At 40.0% G+C, this 15723-nt stretch overlaps 1 protein-coding gene across 3 annotated transcripts in view; it reads left to right on the top strand.

Moving 5' to 3' along the window:
- The window catches only part of snx29 (sorting nexin 29), a 443022-nt gene that overhangs the window by 191575 nt on the left and 235724 nt on the right, over window positions 1-15723 (top strand). For all 3 annotated transcript variants that reach the window (XM_059654177.1, XM_059654176.1, XM_059654178.1), the window contains one exon: window positions 8984-9090. In XM_059654177.1, the coding sequence (XP_059510160.1) occupies window positions 8984-9090 (107 nt within the window). The remainder of the gene's footprint in view (window positions 1-8983; window positions 9091-15723) is intronic.

Raw genomic sequence — 15723 nt, 5'->3', positions numbered from 1 at the left:
TAAGACTATTTTGAACAACTTGTTTTAATTACCGATGAGGCCCTCATGATGCATCTGAATATTAATTCAGCTTTATTTTTACAACTTCATCACTTTGACCTGGGGTCAGACTTTATCCCTTTAACTAAAGATGCTTGACAAAATTTATGCTGCTGTGGTTTGTTTAAATAAGTTTGCCACGCGTGTAAAATGCACAAATTAAACAAGTTGGCAGCTAAATGGGAGTCCTGAGCCTGCACTTGCCGGACCCAGGAGCACAATCTTGCAGGAAAGTTCATCACAACAGATGAACTCTTTGTGCTGCAAATTTAGTCAAGGACCAGAAACTGTAAGCCTCAGCAGTCCCATTCACCAAGGATATCATGACACAGAGGCATGATTCAGAATCAAAAATCATGGGGACCTAACCTGTTGTATCCTTTGGAGCATGGAGCAGAAATTTCCTGCTTGGCGCCCTGTAATGGGGAATGGAGCCTTGAGCTCCAGTACTCACTCCTCAACTTTCTGGTGCTGTTCCATTGAGCTGGTGGTCTTCACACATGGCAAGGGGTTAATTTACTGGACAAAATGCTGAGGAAGCGATGAATTCATCATTGATTAAGGCTTTAACAGCCTAGTTGACAGCCCTGCTTTGTATGGCGGACAAGCCACTCTTATTGCCAAACTTATCTGCATGTAAATTCACATTTCTCCAGCAGTACGAAGGCATTGGAGTTCTCTCAGTTCAGATTCCCATATTTACCAGCACACCCTGCTTCCAGGTCTGTGCTGTAGGGCTGGATTAATTCCCAGTATAAGTTTAGAGTTCCTCTTGCTTGTAAGTATGCTACATTGTGGCTCAAAATACTCATATATCGTTTTTTAAAAAAAAATCCTCTGGAAGAATTCCACCTTATTTGCACTTGAATGAAACAACACTCACTGCTTCAAATGCCTGTTGAGCTTGTTCCTGAGGTTTAACTACTTGCTCACTGAGATAATGTCTCCCAAGACTTGCTTAGAATTTATCTCCCTACTGTTCAGGGTGAAATGAAAGAGCTTGCCAATGTCTGCATGATCTTGTCACTTTTGAAAAGCAGTATTTTTATTATCCCTCTCAACCCCACCTTTTCTGGTAAGAATATAGACAATTCTTGTCATTACTTGTTATAATCCAATCCCTCCATCCCTTCAAATATTCTTGTGACTCCCTTGGTATCCTTTCAAGTGCTTCAATATTCCTTTTTGTGAAGGGACCATCAGAAATGTGTGCAGTTCTAAGATCTTAAAACTACATTATTTGCATGTAGCTGTTTAATTTAAAATTATTTAAATGAGAACCAGATGGAACTAAACTACAATTAGAAATTTAGAAAGACTTTTCTTCCTCAGAATTGTTAGTGTGCATCAGAGAATTCTGAAATACTATTTGATGCCATTTTGATTCATCACAGAATTGTTAAATTGTTACAGCAGAGGGAATTAGAATTGTTAGTGGGAGAAGATGGCCTAGTAGAATAATGACAGGACTGTTAATTCAAAGACCCAGATAATGTTCTGGGGATTCAAGTTTGATCTGTGCCTTCTCAGGTGGTGGCTCTTGAATTCAATAAAATCTGGAATTAAGAGTCATGAGAAATCGCTATGAACTGCTCTCGGTTGTAGGAAAAACTCATCTTGTTCACTACACCCCTTTTAGGGGGCTGAATTTATGTGGTTTGGCCAATATATGACTCGACCCACAGCAATGAAGTTGATGCTTATCTGCTCTCTGACCCAATTAGGGATGACAATAAATGCTGGCCTAGCCAACAATGCCCATATCTCATGAGTGAATTGTAATAAAAGGCCTTTTAGCCAAAAGTCTTTTGTCTAGCTTTTCGAATGAACTTCTTGTTTAGTGTCATTCTTCAGTCTTCTCCTAGTAACCTAGGATTTATTAATAGGGGCATAGAGCACAAAAGCAAAAAGTTCATGTCAAGCTCAAATAAGTCGCTAGTTCAGCCACAGCATGATGTCCAGTTCTGGATATAACATTTAGGAAGGTTATAAAGGCATTGGAGCAAATGCAGAAGAGGATTGTGAGAATGGTTCCAGGAATGAGGAAATTCAGTTGTGAGAAAAGACTGGACACACTGGGACTGTTCTCCTCTGAGAAGTTCAGGCTGATCTGACTTAAATGTTCAAAAACACGAGAAGTCTGGGCAGCGTAAGTAGGGTTTCCACTCATGAAAGGATGGAGAGGAGAGGTCACAGATTTCGTGTTGAATGCCTTTACTGAACCTGTCTCCACCTCACTTGCAGGCAATGCATTTCAAATATTAACCACGTGTGGAAAATATTGTACTGCATATTATTTTTAGTTTTTTCACCGATAAATTTAAATCTGTGATTTCTCTGTCTCAAATCTTTCATTGAAAACCTGTTCTGGGGGTGTTGGCTCAAATCCCACCATACCAGTTAGTGGAATTTAAATTCAATTAATAAATTCTGCTGTTTGTCTCAATAATACAGACCATGAATCCATTAGCAATTGTCATAAAAAACCTCTCTGGTTCACTGATGTCTTTTAGGGAAGAAAATCTGCTATCTTACCTTCATGTGACTACAAGTCCATGGAAATACGGTGGACTGTTTAGTGCCAAGTGAACTGGCTGAGCTAGCCACTCAGTTCAGGGAATAGCGACGGACAACAAATAGTTGGCCTTGTCAGTGATATCCATATCTATGAAAGAAAACAAAGGAAAATGTACAAGTACACCAAGGTTTCTTTGCTCCTGCACTCCTTTTATAGGGTTGTACCTCTTAATTTATACTGTCTCTTTGGGTCCTTCCTACCAAATGTGTCTTGTTAGTTTTCTGGTTTGAACTTGATCTGCCACCTATCTGCCTACTCCTCCAAAATATTTTATGCCCTTTTGTAAATTGTGAGGAAATTGGTGTAGAAATTCAATGTTTTCAAGTTTCATATTATCCAACAATAAGAAAGAGCATCTTGTGCACCATGGTCTAGATCATTGATATATATCAGGAACAGTAAGGATCCCAACACTGAATCCTTTGGGAACCTCACTCCAAACCTTCTTTAATTATTTTTATTGTTTTTGGTTTAATTTAAAACAAAATCAAGGGGAGGTCTCAAGTATTTTTAACTGGATTAGTCATAATCTTGCAAATTTTATCTTTTGAAATCACTGCCTTTCTTTACTGAAATTGCTATTTAATTAAAGTAGGAAACCTGGAGCCTCGCAACTTACCGTGACAATCGCTGAAACTAACCATTGCTATAACTTGAGTTTGAAGTTATTCATCAGGTTTGCATTGATTTCTTTTTCATGAGTGACCACCCTTAATTGTACTATTCTTTCACTTTGTGTACTATAAATGGATCAGCAGAAACTGTTAAAGTACAATCAATTGAAATTACAACTATGATTCTAACCAGTGTTGTAAGTTTTAGATAGTTGTGCAAGTGAAGTGGCCAATTAGCCTGTAAAATTGTGCATTTTGATGTTTTATGTTCTCACCAAATAGATGAACCATTTCCTTGAATTAATTGCTTATGTTATTTGTGAGTTTGTTCTTGTTTCCTTTGTACAGGAATGAGCAATGTTCTTTGGCTTTGTGACTCCGTTCCCATATAGATATATTTGCATTGCTTGAGATCTATACATAAACTGCCAGATTCCTTAAGAACATATGATAGGGACAGAATTATGCTATTCAGCCCACTGAGTCTGCATTACAAACCGGCTGTCCAACCAATTAAACTAGCCAGCCCCTACTTAACACAGTGAGATACATTTCAAAAGCACTGGTGCTAAGGGAATGATTTTTGGTAAATACTACCTACTGCTATTGAGCTTACAAGGAGACCTGTCTTAAACTGTAATCCTAGTTTAACACGATGGATTTTGGGTAAAGGAGTTGAAGCAAGCACTATGATTGGTAGCCTCAAAGATAAGTAAGAGGTTGACAATTTTGCTGAAGATATCAAGTACTACTTGAACCCACACTCAGCTTTCAAAGTGTATTCACTGACTACAGTTGACGGGCCAGTGTATGTGTGATGAGAACATGTGCGTGGAGAAAGCTTTTGAAGCTAAGGGATCAAGACTGACAGTTCATCTGTAAGGAAGCTGGAGTGGCCACATATTGTTGTGTGAAAAATTCTCTCTTCTGTTTCTCTGGCCACAGCAGAACATATTCTGCAGGCACAGTTAACCTTCCAGCGTCAGGTTCTATTGCTTTCAATTATGTGCTGTTCTGTTTTGTAAGAGAAGAAGGTGATTTTGAACGAGTGCACTTGCAAATGTGATAGTTTGTCGATAATGCCTTACTTGGTTGAAGAGCTGTAGAATGTATTTAAGCTGTCAGTAGTGTCTGTGAAGGATGCAATATTGTGGGATGTATAGCTGAGTGGTCGATTGTTTTGAAGTTGTCATGCTGGCAGAGTGTGCTTATTTTTAAAATTTATTCATAGGATATAGGTGTCACTGGCTGGGCCAGCATTTATTGCCCATCCTTAGTTGCCCTTCAGAAATTGGTGGTGAGCTGCCTTCATGAAATGCTGTAGTTCACTGCTGTAAGTTGACCCACAGCCCCATTAGGGAGCGATTTCTATGATTTTGACCGAGCAACAGTGAAGGAACGGTGATATATTTCCAAGTCGGGATGGTCACTGGCTTGGAGGGGAACTTGCAGTTGATGATGGTGTTCCAGTGTATCTGCTGCCATCGATTTTCTAGCACATTCTTGAGGATTTGGAAGGTGCCGTCTCGGATCATTGGTGAATTTCTGCAGTGCGTCTTCTAAATGGTACACGCTGCTGCAACTGAGAGTTGGTGGTAGAGGGAGTGGATGTTTGTGGATGTAGTGCCAATCAATCTGCTTTGTCCTGGATGATGTCAAACTTGTTGAGTGTTGGGGCTGCACTCATCCAGGCAAGTGGGGAGTATTCCATCACATTTCTAACTTGTGCCTTGTAGATGGTAGACAGGCTTTGGGAGTCAGGAGGTAAGTTACTTGCCTCTGACCTGCTGTTGTAGCCACTGTATTTATGTGGGAAATCCAGTTGGTTTCTGGTCAGTGGTACCCCAAGAATATTAACTGTGTGGGATTCAGTGATGGTAATACCATTAAATGTCAAGGGACGGTGATTAGATTGTCTCTTATTGGTGATGGCCATAGCCTGGCACTTGTGTAATACGAATGTTGCTTGCCACTTGTTGGCTGAAGCCTAGATATTGACTTGGTCTTGCTGCATTTGAATATGGACTGCCTCAATATCTGAGGAGTCGTGAACTGTGCTGAACATCATGCAATCATCAGCAAACATACCCACTTCTGACGTAACGATGGAGGAAAGATCATTAAGGAAGCAATTGAAGATGGTTTGGCCATAAGATATTACCTTCAGGCACTGCTACGGAGATGACTGACCTCCAATAACCACAACCATCTTCCTATGTACCAGATTTTACTCCAACCAATGGAGAGTTTGTCCTCTGATACCCACTGATTCCAGTTTTGCTTGGGCTTCTTGATGTCAAGAGCTATCACTGTCACCTCACCTCTGGAATTCAGCTCTTTTGTTCATGTTTGAAGCGAGGCTGTAATGTGGTTAAGAGATGAGTGGCCTGGCAGAGCCCAAACTGGGCATCACTTAGCAGGTTATTGCTGAGCAGGTGTTGCTTAATATCACTGATGATCAAGTGTAGACTGTTAGGTGGTAATTGCCTGGCTTAGATCAGTGCTGTTTTGTACAAGGCATAATTGGACAATTTTCCAGATTGTTGGGTAGCTGCCAGTGTTGTGACTGTACTGGAAGAGCTTGGCTAAGGAATAACAAATTTTCGAGCGCATTTCTTGAGTACTGTTACAGGAATGTTGTCAGGGTCCACAAGCTTCGCAGTATCCAGTGCCTCTAGCTGTTTCTTGGTATCACGTGGAGTGAATCAAATTAACTGAAGATGAGAATCTCTTATGCTGGAGACCACTGGAGGAGGCCAGTGGAAGATCATCCACATGACTCTTCTGGTTGAAGTTTGCTGTGAATGCTTCAGCCTTATCCTTTGCCCTGATGCATTGGGATCTTGTATCATTTGATCTTGAAGATACTTGTGGAGTCTTCTCCTCTAGTGAGTTGTTTAAATGTCGATGACCCACAGTGTCTCATGGATGCCCACTGTTGAGTTGCTGGATCTGTTTGAAGTCTGTTCCATTTAACACAGTGATATTATTGCTCAAAATGCTGGAGGATATTCTGAACTTGAAGACATGATTTCTTCTCCATAACTGTGCGGTAGTTATTCTTACTGATACTGTCATGCACAGATGTGTCTGCAGTCCTTAGAAAATTGGTAAGGATGAGGTCAAGCATGATTTTTCCCTTTTGTTCGTTCCCTCACTGCCTGTTGCAGACCCAGCCTTGAAGACATGTCCTTTCGGAAATATTTGTAACTGTAGCAATTCATTTGACAGCTTCTGACATAATTGGACCTTTTATAAACGTAGAAAATAGGTGCAAGAGGCCATTTGGCACTTTGAGCCTGCACCATTCAATACAATCATGGCTGGTTATACAATCCAAGTATCTCGTTCTCGCCCTCTCCCTAGACTCCTTGATCCCCTTAGCTGTAAGGGACACGTTCAGCAACCTCTTGAACATATCTAATGAGTTGGCCCCAACAGTTTCTTGTGGGAGAAAAATCCAGAGGCTTACAACTCTGAGTGAAGAAATTCTTTCTTATCTAAGTCCTGAGTGGCTTACCCCTTATCCTTAGACTGTGACCCCCAGTTCTGAATTTCCCCAACCTTAGGAACATTCTTGCCACATGTAGCCTGTCTCGTCCCATCAGGATTTTCCATGTTTCAACGAGATATTCCCCATTTTCTCAAATTCCAGTGAATACAAGCCCAATCAATCTGACCTTTCCTCATGTCAGTCCTGCCATTCTGGGAATCAGTCTGGTGAACCTTTGCAATACTGTCACAATGGCAAGAATGTCCTTCCTCAGATTAGGAGCCGGAAATTGCTCACATTATTCAAGATGTGGCTTCACCAAGGTCCTGTATAACTACAGCAAGACATCCTTACTCTGATACTCAAATCCTCTCGATATGAAGGCCAACATGCCTTGACTTTCCTCACTGCCTGCTGCACCTGCATGCCAACCTTCAACAACTGTTCCACCTTGACACCCAGGTCTCATTTCACCTCACTTTCTCCTAACTGCCACGAATCAGATAATCTGCTTTTCTGTTTTTGCCACCAAAGTAGATAACCTCACATTTATCCACATTATATTGCATTTAACAAATATTTGCCCCCTCGGCCACTCTGTCCAAGTCACCCTGCAGCCTGTTAGCGTCCTCCTTGCAGTGTGCACTGCCACCCAGCTTAGTGTCATCTGCACATTTGGAGATGTTGCATTTGATTCCCTCATTCAAATTGTTAATGTACATTGTGAACATTTGGAGTCCCAGCACTGAACCCTGCGGCACCCCACTCGTCACTGCCTGCCCTTCTGAAAAGGATCCATTTATTCCAGCTCTCTGCTTCCTGTCTGCCAACCAGTCCTCTATCCACAACAATACTTTACCTTTGATACCATGAGCTTTAACTTTGCTTACTGATCTCTTCTGCAGAACTTCGTCAAAAACCTTTTGAAAGTCCAGATACACAACATCCTTGTCCATTCTATTGGTCACACCCTCAAGAAATTCCAGATTTATCAAGCATGATTTCTTTTATGTAAATCCATGCTGACTAGGGCCAATTCTATCACCACTTTCCAAATGCTGTTCTTACTATCCTTAGTGATTGACTTGAGCAATTCCTCCACCATTGATTTCAGGGTAACCAGCCTATAATTACTCAGTTTTTTTCTCTCCCTCCCTTGTTTTACGTGTTAAGTTACATTTGTTACCCTCCTGTCTATTGGAACTCTTCCAGAGTCTACAGAATGCTGGAAAATTATCACCATTGTATCCGCTATTTCTTGGGCCACTTCCTTAAGTACTCTGGGATGCAGGGCATCAGGCCCTGGGAGACATGTTGGGTTTTAATCCCATCAATTTCCTCGATATCATTTCCTGACTAATAATGATTTTCTTAAGTTTCTTCTTCATGCGTGACCTTCTGTACCTCAGAATTTCCTGAAGGTTACTTGTGAACGTTATTTATTTATTAATACTGAAAGTTGATTTGAGAATAAAGTAATCTGGAATGGCAGAATAATTTAGCAATGAATTTACTTTGGTGATTTTATTATTTTTATATGCTAGTTTTCAAGATTTCCATCTTTAAGTCATATTATTACTTGCTTCTTTTGTGAATGCGGTGGTATACTAAATATTCCTGTGAAGCTAATATAACAACATGAACTTAAAGCTAATTCAGTAGCTGAGAGTTATTTTACAAATAATGTAGTCAGTTAAAGGACAATATTTAAAGATGGAATCTCATTGAAGCATGGGTTTTCTTGCTTCCAAGTTGGGAAGCTGGCGAGAGTCCTGCATTACCACCTTTAAAAAGAGCAGATGATTCAGCCAAAGTAATAAACTTGGTAGTTGGAATGATATTTTAGGATGCAATAATGCTTCATTCAGTATTATGAGGAATAAATTTCTTTAGTGTTGCGAGGAAAAGATTTTGTTGAAGCTTGTTATTGCGCATTCATCAGGCCAGTGTATAAGAAATACTAAACAAAACTTAGTAATTCTTTGTCAGGCAACAACTAACTGCTACATTTTCTATGGCTGCGTCTCGACGACTCAAAGTCCGCTTGCCAACAAATTGGCATGGCTTTTTCCCTTTTGCAGTGGTGTTTCTTGCGAATTGTCCTGATGAGTGTAAGACTAAAAGCTTCGACAAAATAGACTTTTCTTTTAGAACAATACTCAGGTTCAGTATGACAGTTAGCTATTTATATATTTCTTTGTATGATGTAGCATGAAAAGACACAATTTTAAACTTGCCTCACTATCTCATCATATTTAGTTCTTCCAAACTTACGGAGCGGTGATTCCGATATTATGATCCCAGAACCTAAACCTGTGGTTGATAATGATGAGCTGGCTAACACCTATGAGCGAAAGCTAATAGAGGTAAGGACATTTTTAAGTTATGTACCCTTCTGTTTATTTCGGTGTCTAAATGTTAAGGTAAGCTTTTTTTTTCATACCTTTCCTGGTTTTCCTTAGAGCTTGTCAGCTGTAAACAAGGTGGCTAACACTTTGGATGCACATTAATGGAGATGTGAAATTGAGTACTTTTTGTTTTGCATTTGTTGGGACAATTCAAAAGAATGTCAGTTCAGAGGAGGAGAACGTTTCATGCTACAATCAGGAGAGCATGCTGGTTAGTTGACAAGTGGACTCTGACTGGTAATGGCATTGCCATGGAAATGTGAGTTGCATTGGTAACTGGGATTGGATGTGTGAGCAACCATGGAATCAGTTTTTCTCTTCGTATTCATCATTAGTTGAGTCAAATTCTGTGGTTTCTCCATATGTACCATAAAACCATAACCACACAAATCTCATTGTGACATTGATGCATTGCAAGGAGTTCAGAAGTGAAGAAAGAAGTAATTGTAAATATGAGGGAAAATGAAATAGAAAGATAGGTTGATAGCGTGAATTGAAATAAGGCGGAAGAGAACTCATAGAAAATTAATTGTGGCATGATTCATAATTTTGAATTTTACATCCAGTTTGAGGGGGAGAAGAGTGAATCAAAGAAAAGTACCTCGAAGTTTAAAAAAAAGCAGCAATTTGGGCATGAAAGCCGAGCTACCTGAAGTGGACGCAGATATTGGTTAGCGTATAAGTCAGTTGAGAAGCAGTGTCAGATGTTTAAAAGGATATTTCAAAATATTCAGAAGAAAACTGTTCCTAGTATGTGGAAATAGTTGGAATCAGGGAGGCAATAGCCGACTGGTATTTTTGTTGGACTGTTAATCTGGAGACCCAGATAACGTTTTGGGATCCCTGGTTCAAATCCTGTCATGGCAAATGGTGGAATTTGAATTCACTAAATATCTGGAATTAAGAATCAGATGATGACCATGACTCCATTGTTGATTGTTGGAAAAACCCATCTGGTTCACTAATGTCTTTTAGGGAAGGAAACTGCCATCCTTACCTAGTCTGGCCTACATGTGACTCCAGACCCACAGCAATGTAGTTGATTGTGAACTGCCCTTTAGGCAATTAGGGATGGGCAATAAATGCTGCCTAACCATCGACTCCTTCATCCCATTAATGAATAAAGAAAAAAAATTCCAAAGGGATGTAATTTATGGTTAAGAAGTTAAGGGATGTGTGTCAAATTTAAAGAAAAAGCATGTGTGAGTGGATGCTCAGAGGTAAATGGTGTATCTGGCGACTGGTCAGAATGCAGTGGAGAATGTTTAAAAGATTAATCAGGACTAAAACATTAAAGCATGGAAGGAAACCAGGGAGAAACGTAAAAATAGACACTAAGAGTTTCCATATGTATTTACGAAAGTAAAGTAACTGTTAAGCCCTCTGGAGAGTCAGTTGTGTGTGATAAAGAAATTGGAGATTAAATTAATGTTTTGCTTCTGTCTTCACCATAGAGGAAACAAAAAAAATTTCCTGTTAATATGTGTAGTTGTGGAAGTTGAAGGAAGAGAGTGAATTTCCAGTCACTTGGGAACTTGCACTGAACAAACTCATAGAGCAACAGGCTGACAAGTCTCAAGTTCTGATGGACTTCATCTTAGAGTCTTGAAAGTTGTAGCTAAGGAGTTTGTCGAGGCATTGGTGTTAATTTTTTTCCAAATTTGTCAGATTCTGGTAATAAGCCCTCTATTCAAGAAAGGATGCAGTCCAAAGTGCAAAATGATGATGGTGTTCCTGGTGTATGAGTTACAGGAGGAATGCAAGTACAACACATCAGGAAGGCTGGTGGAATGCTGTCCTTTATTACAAGAGAAATTGGTCAAAAAGTGCTTCCATTGTGCCGGTCATTGGTGAGACCACATCTGGAGTTGTGTGCGCGGTTTTGGTCTTTCTATTTAAGGAAGGATATGAATAAATAGGAAACAGTTCAGAGGAGGTTCACCAGATTGATACCTGGAATGGGTACGTTGTCTTAGGGGGAAAGAATGAACAGGTTGGTCTTGTTTTCACTGAAGTTAGAATTGCAAGTGTGATTGTACTGAAGTGTATAACATTTTGAATACCTTGATAAGGTGGATGTGAAAAGGATGGTTACTCTAATGGGTGATTCCAGAACTTTGGAAAATGATATTAAAAGTGTGTGTGTGTCGGGGGGGCGGTCGTTCTGGTGGTGGTGTCATCTCCCTTTTAGGAAAGAAACGAAGGGAATGTTTCCTCTTTGAGGGATGTCTGCCTTTGGAACTGTCCACTTCAGGAGGTGGTGGAGGCAGGGCCATTGAATATTTTTACGGTGAAGGTAGATTGATTCACTTACCTAACAATAATTGTAGGTTAACTCGGGTAAATGGGAATGTGGAATTTGGAACATCAACCAATTAGCATGTTCTTATTGATGGCGTTGAGGGCTTGAAGGGCCAAATCCCCTGATTTGTACGTTCATTTATTGGGCCAATTCCCTTTTTCCTTTGCTACAATTATGAGGAAGCGTTTTGGAATTTAACTTAGTTTAATTAATGAGAAAGTGAAAGCCAAATTGCTGATGAGCTCTAGCTCAGCTGCTATTAAAGTCATAGAGTTGTATGCCACATAAACTCTTCCATGCTAATTTGCTGTCCTAAATTAATCTAGTCCCATTTGTCAGCATTTGGCCAATATCCCTCTAAACCCTTCCTATTCCTATACCCGTACAGATGCTTTCTAAATGTTGTAATTGTATCTACTTCTACCCTTTCCTGCTGCAGCTCATTCTATACACACACCAACATCTACATGAGAAAGTTGCCCCTTCGGTTGCTTTTATATCTTTCCCTTCTCACCTTAAACTTATGCCCTCTAATTTTGGACTCCTCTACCCTACGAAAAAGACCTTGGCTTTTCACCCTATCCATGCCCCTCATGATTTTATAATTTTACAACTTTGAGTCACCCCTCAGCCTCTTACACGCCAGGGCAAAATGTCCCAGTCTAGCCTTTTCCAATCGTTCAAACCCTCCAACCCTGGCAACATCATTGTAAATCTTTCTCATACCCTTTCAAGTTTAACAACATCTTCCCTATAGAAGTGAGACCAGAATTGCATGCAGTATTCCAGAAGTGGCCTAACCAATGACCTGTACAGCTGTAATGTGACATCCCAATCCCTATACTAAATGCACTGACCAATAAAGGCGAGTGTACCAAATGCCTTCTTCATGACCCTATCTACCTGTGACTCCACCTTGAAATATCTATGAACCTGCACCCCGTGGTCTTTGTTTTCAGCAACACTCCCCAGGACCCTACCTTTCAGTGTCTAAGTCTTGCCTGGATTTGCCTTTCCAAAATGCAACACCTCATATTTATCGACATCAAACTCCGACTGCCGTTGCTCGGCCCACCGGCCCTTCTGATCAAGATTCTGTTGTGCTTTTACGTAACCTTCTTCACTGTCCACTAAACCTGCAATTTTGGAGTCATCTGCAAACTTACTAATCATTCATCTTATGCTAACATCCAAATCATTTATATAAATGGCAAAATGCAGTGGACCCAGCACCAATCCTTGAGGTACACTGCTGGTCGCAGGCCTTCAGTCCCAAAAATAGCCTTCCATCGCCACCACTTGTCTCCTACCTTGAAGCCAATATTGTGTCCAAATCCAGCTTTCCCTGTATTCCATGTGATCTAGCCTTGCCAACCAGTCTACCATGTGGAACCTTGACGAACACCTTGCTGGAATCCATGTAAGCACTATCCAGTACTCTGCCTTTGTCAGTTTTCTTTGTCACTTCTTCAAAAAGTTTGAGAGCTTGTCATTTACAGTGGATTCTAGAAACAAGGGCAGAATTGGTTGTGGGTATACTGGTCTGTAGTAGGTGAGGTATACCAAGAGGCAACTTCCCATTTAATGTCACAAAAACAGAAATTGTTGGAGAAGCTCAGCAGGTCCTGCAGCATCTGTGGAGAGACCTCACTTCTGAGGAAGGGTCACTGCACCTGAAGCGTTAACTCTGATTTCTGTCCACTGCTGTTGCCAGAGCTGCTAAGCTTTTCCAGCAATTTCTGTTTTTGTTTCTAATTTCTAACATCTGCAGTTCTTTTGGTTCCCATTTAATGTGCTGAGCAAATGAATGTTTTACATTTTTGTTTTCCATCTTAATGCAATTGAAAATATTACCTGTGTGATTATCCAAGGAAAAACACTTAATTTGCTGTGAGAGTGTGGATCATATTCTCTTGCTGTTTGCCGATTACTTTTTAATTAAGGATAAGTTAGATTGGAAATTGAATGTGAAGATCCACGCAAGGATTTAGGTGATTTATTTCTGTGCAGCTGAGTTACCTGGACAACAGATACAGTGTCCTGTGTATATCATCTTTTGTGTCAGAGTGTGATTTTTCAAAAAGTTCTAAGAGTTAATCCACTGTTTAATCATGGTACAAAAGTAAGTCCTGCCGTGTTTGTCCTGTCGGAGAGCTGGACATCGTAGCTCATTCCCAAGCCCATGTCTTGCTTTTTAGAGGTAGAATTTTGTTTTTCATGTCATCATGTCACCCTTTGTCAGCAAAAATAATTTATTATAAAGAAATCATAGTCACAAAATGTGCATCTACATCCTTTGCCAATGTAAAATCTACAAAGGATCTATTACTTAGGGCACAATGGAAGACTAATGGAGTTAAAATCAGTATTAGAGAAGAGGTACAGAGGCAGATTTTACCTTTTGCAACCCTCCATCCGAGGCTTTTGAAAAAGACTCAGCAGCTTTGCAACGTGACCTCATCAAACTTGAAACATTGCAAATGTCACAGGAAATATTGGTTGTTCTTTTCTTTGTGTGTCAAAACAATGAATGGTTAGTTTAAAAATCAAGTTTAATTAAAGTTCTGATCTCTATTTGATTGAACAATCTAGATTAATGATTTTGAACTCGAAAGCTCAATTTCTAAATTTGTTGAGGGTACCAAATTGTGGGGTTGGAGTGGGGAGGGATGTTGTAGTCCATATGGAGAAAGTCTTCAACACAGTTAAGGTAGTAATGAATATGCATACTGCATATCTATAATTGATAAATGAATATTGATACAGTTACGTACAACGTTTTGCTAAGACATGATTGGGGTATAAATTATCAATGCATTTAGGAGTAAGTAAGCATATGAGGGAGAAGAGATTGAAGGGTTATACTGACAGAAAAATCATAAATTATGTTGAATCATTACCTCGTAAAATTAGCCATTGAATGTTTTGTGTCTTTTAATATCTTCAGTAAATTCTTAATAGAATACATCAGCTTCTCCAAGACCTGGGAACAGACTTTGTATTGTTACATGGAGCAGTATGTGAATAGAACTCCTCAAAATCTGCATAATGGTTCCTCAAATGCTGAACAGTTTAGTTTTCCAACCTGTTGAAGAAATCCCTAGAAGAACAGCAGCCTTCAAGTTTACATTCATTTGTCTGCTTTCAAGCAAGCATGAATTAGAAACCTTTTACAATTAGCAATAAAGTATGATTTAAATATTGTTCTTATCCCCACCCTATGTTGGTTAAATGTGTGGCCATACCTGCTTCTGTTCCTTCCCACCCTCAACCCCAGCTGTTCACCATTTCTGGGTTTTTTTTAATGAGTTGATTAAAGGCAGGTGTGGATGAAGAACAGAACCAATAATTGGCTAAGACTTTGTTGTGGCAGCCATTTCCAGACTGACATGGACAATGTCCCAGCCGCTTGATTATCAGCACTTGAGAGTCAACAAGACTAAACCAAGATTTCTATCTCAAATAAAGAGAGAATCATTCCCCACTTCCCTCAAATAGCCAGAGAAATCAGGAGCTGGGCTTAGTTTTGGAACCCCCTGCAAATCAGTGAAATCAGGAGACTAGCTTGAAACAAAAGAAAATATGACCCCTCTACTTCCAGGAATCAGTGAGACCAATCACTGGACTTAAAGCATGGAAAGTGCAGATGTTGCAGGGTTTAAAGCGTGGAGTGTGCTGTTCAGACTTGTGCATTTATTTAATGGTAAAACATTCTGATTCATATTAACATGAATTTAATCCCTGCATTTCCAAGCATCAATGTCTGAAGTGATTTTAACTGGTTTAAGCTGGTAGCTGTGTATTTCTGAGATAATGGGAACTGCAGATGCTGGAGAATCCGAGATAACAAAGTGTGGAGTTGGATGAACACAGCAGGCCAAGCAGCATCAGTTGCTGCTTGGCCTGCTGTGTTCATCCAGCTCCACACTTCGTTAGCTGTGTATTTCTCATGTTCATTGCTCTGGAATCAAGTTCTTGAGTCAGTCATTGAAATCACATACTGAAAGAAAGTGATTGGCTTGGATTGTGTATATTGTGCCAGGCCACCAAAGCACAAGGAGATATCAAAACGCGCAAATATTTCAGAAGAAAAAGTACAAGCATGATTCCTAGTGTTTGTGACTGAATTATGAGAAAACATGGATGGCAATAAAGCTTTCAATTTAGAAAGGAAATGACTAACAGATTGTTGCCATGAGACAGAAAAGTTCATGACCGAAGCTGGGGTGAGAATGACAGACCTTGACATCAAGGCTGCATTTGGAAGAGTGTGGCAACAAGGAGCCTGA

The sequence above is a fragment of the Stegostoma tigrinum genome, chromosome 23, assembly GCF_030684315.1.
Source record: "Stegostoma tigrinum isolate sSteTig4 chromosome 23, sSteTig4.hap1, whole genome shotgun sequence".
Classification (NCBI taxonomy): Eukaryota; Metazoa; Chordata; class Chondrichthyes; order Orectolobiformes; family Stegostomatidae; genus Stegostoma; species Stegostoma tigrinum.
The sequence above is the reverse complement of the archived record's forward strand: the minus strand, read 5'-3'. Positions and strand labels throughout refer to the sequence as shown.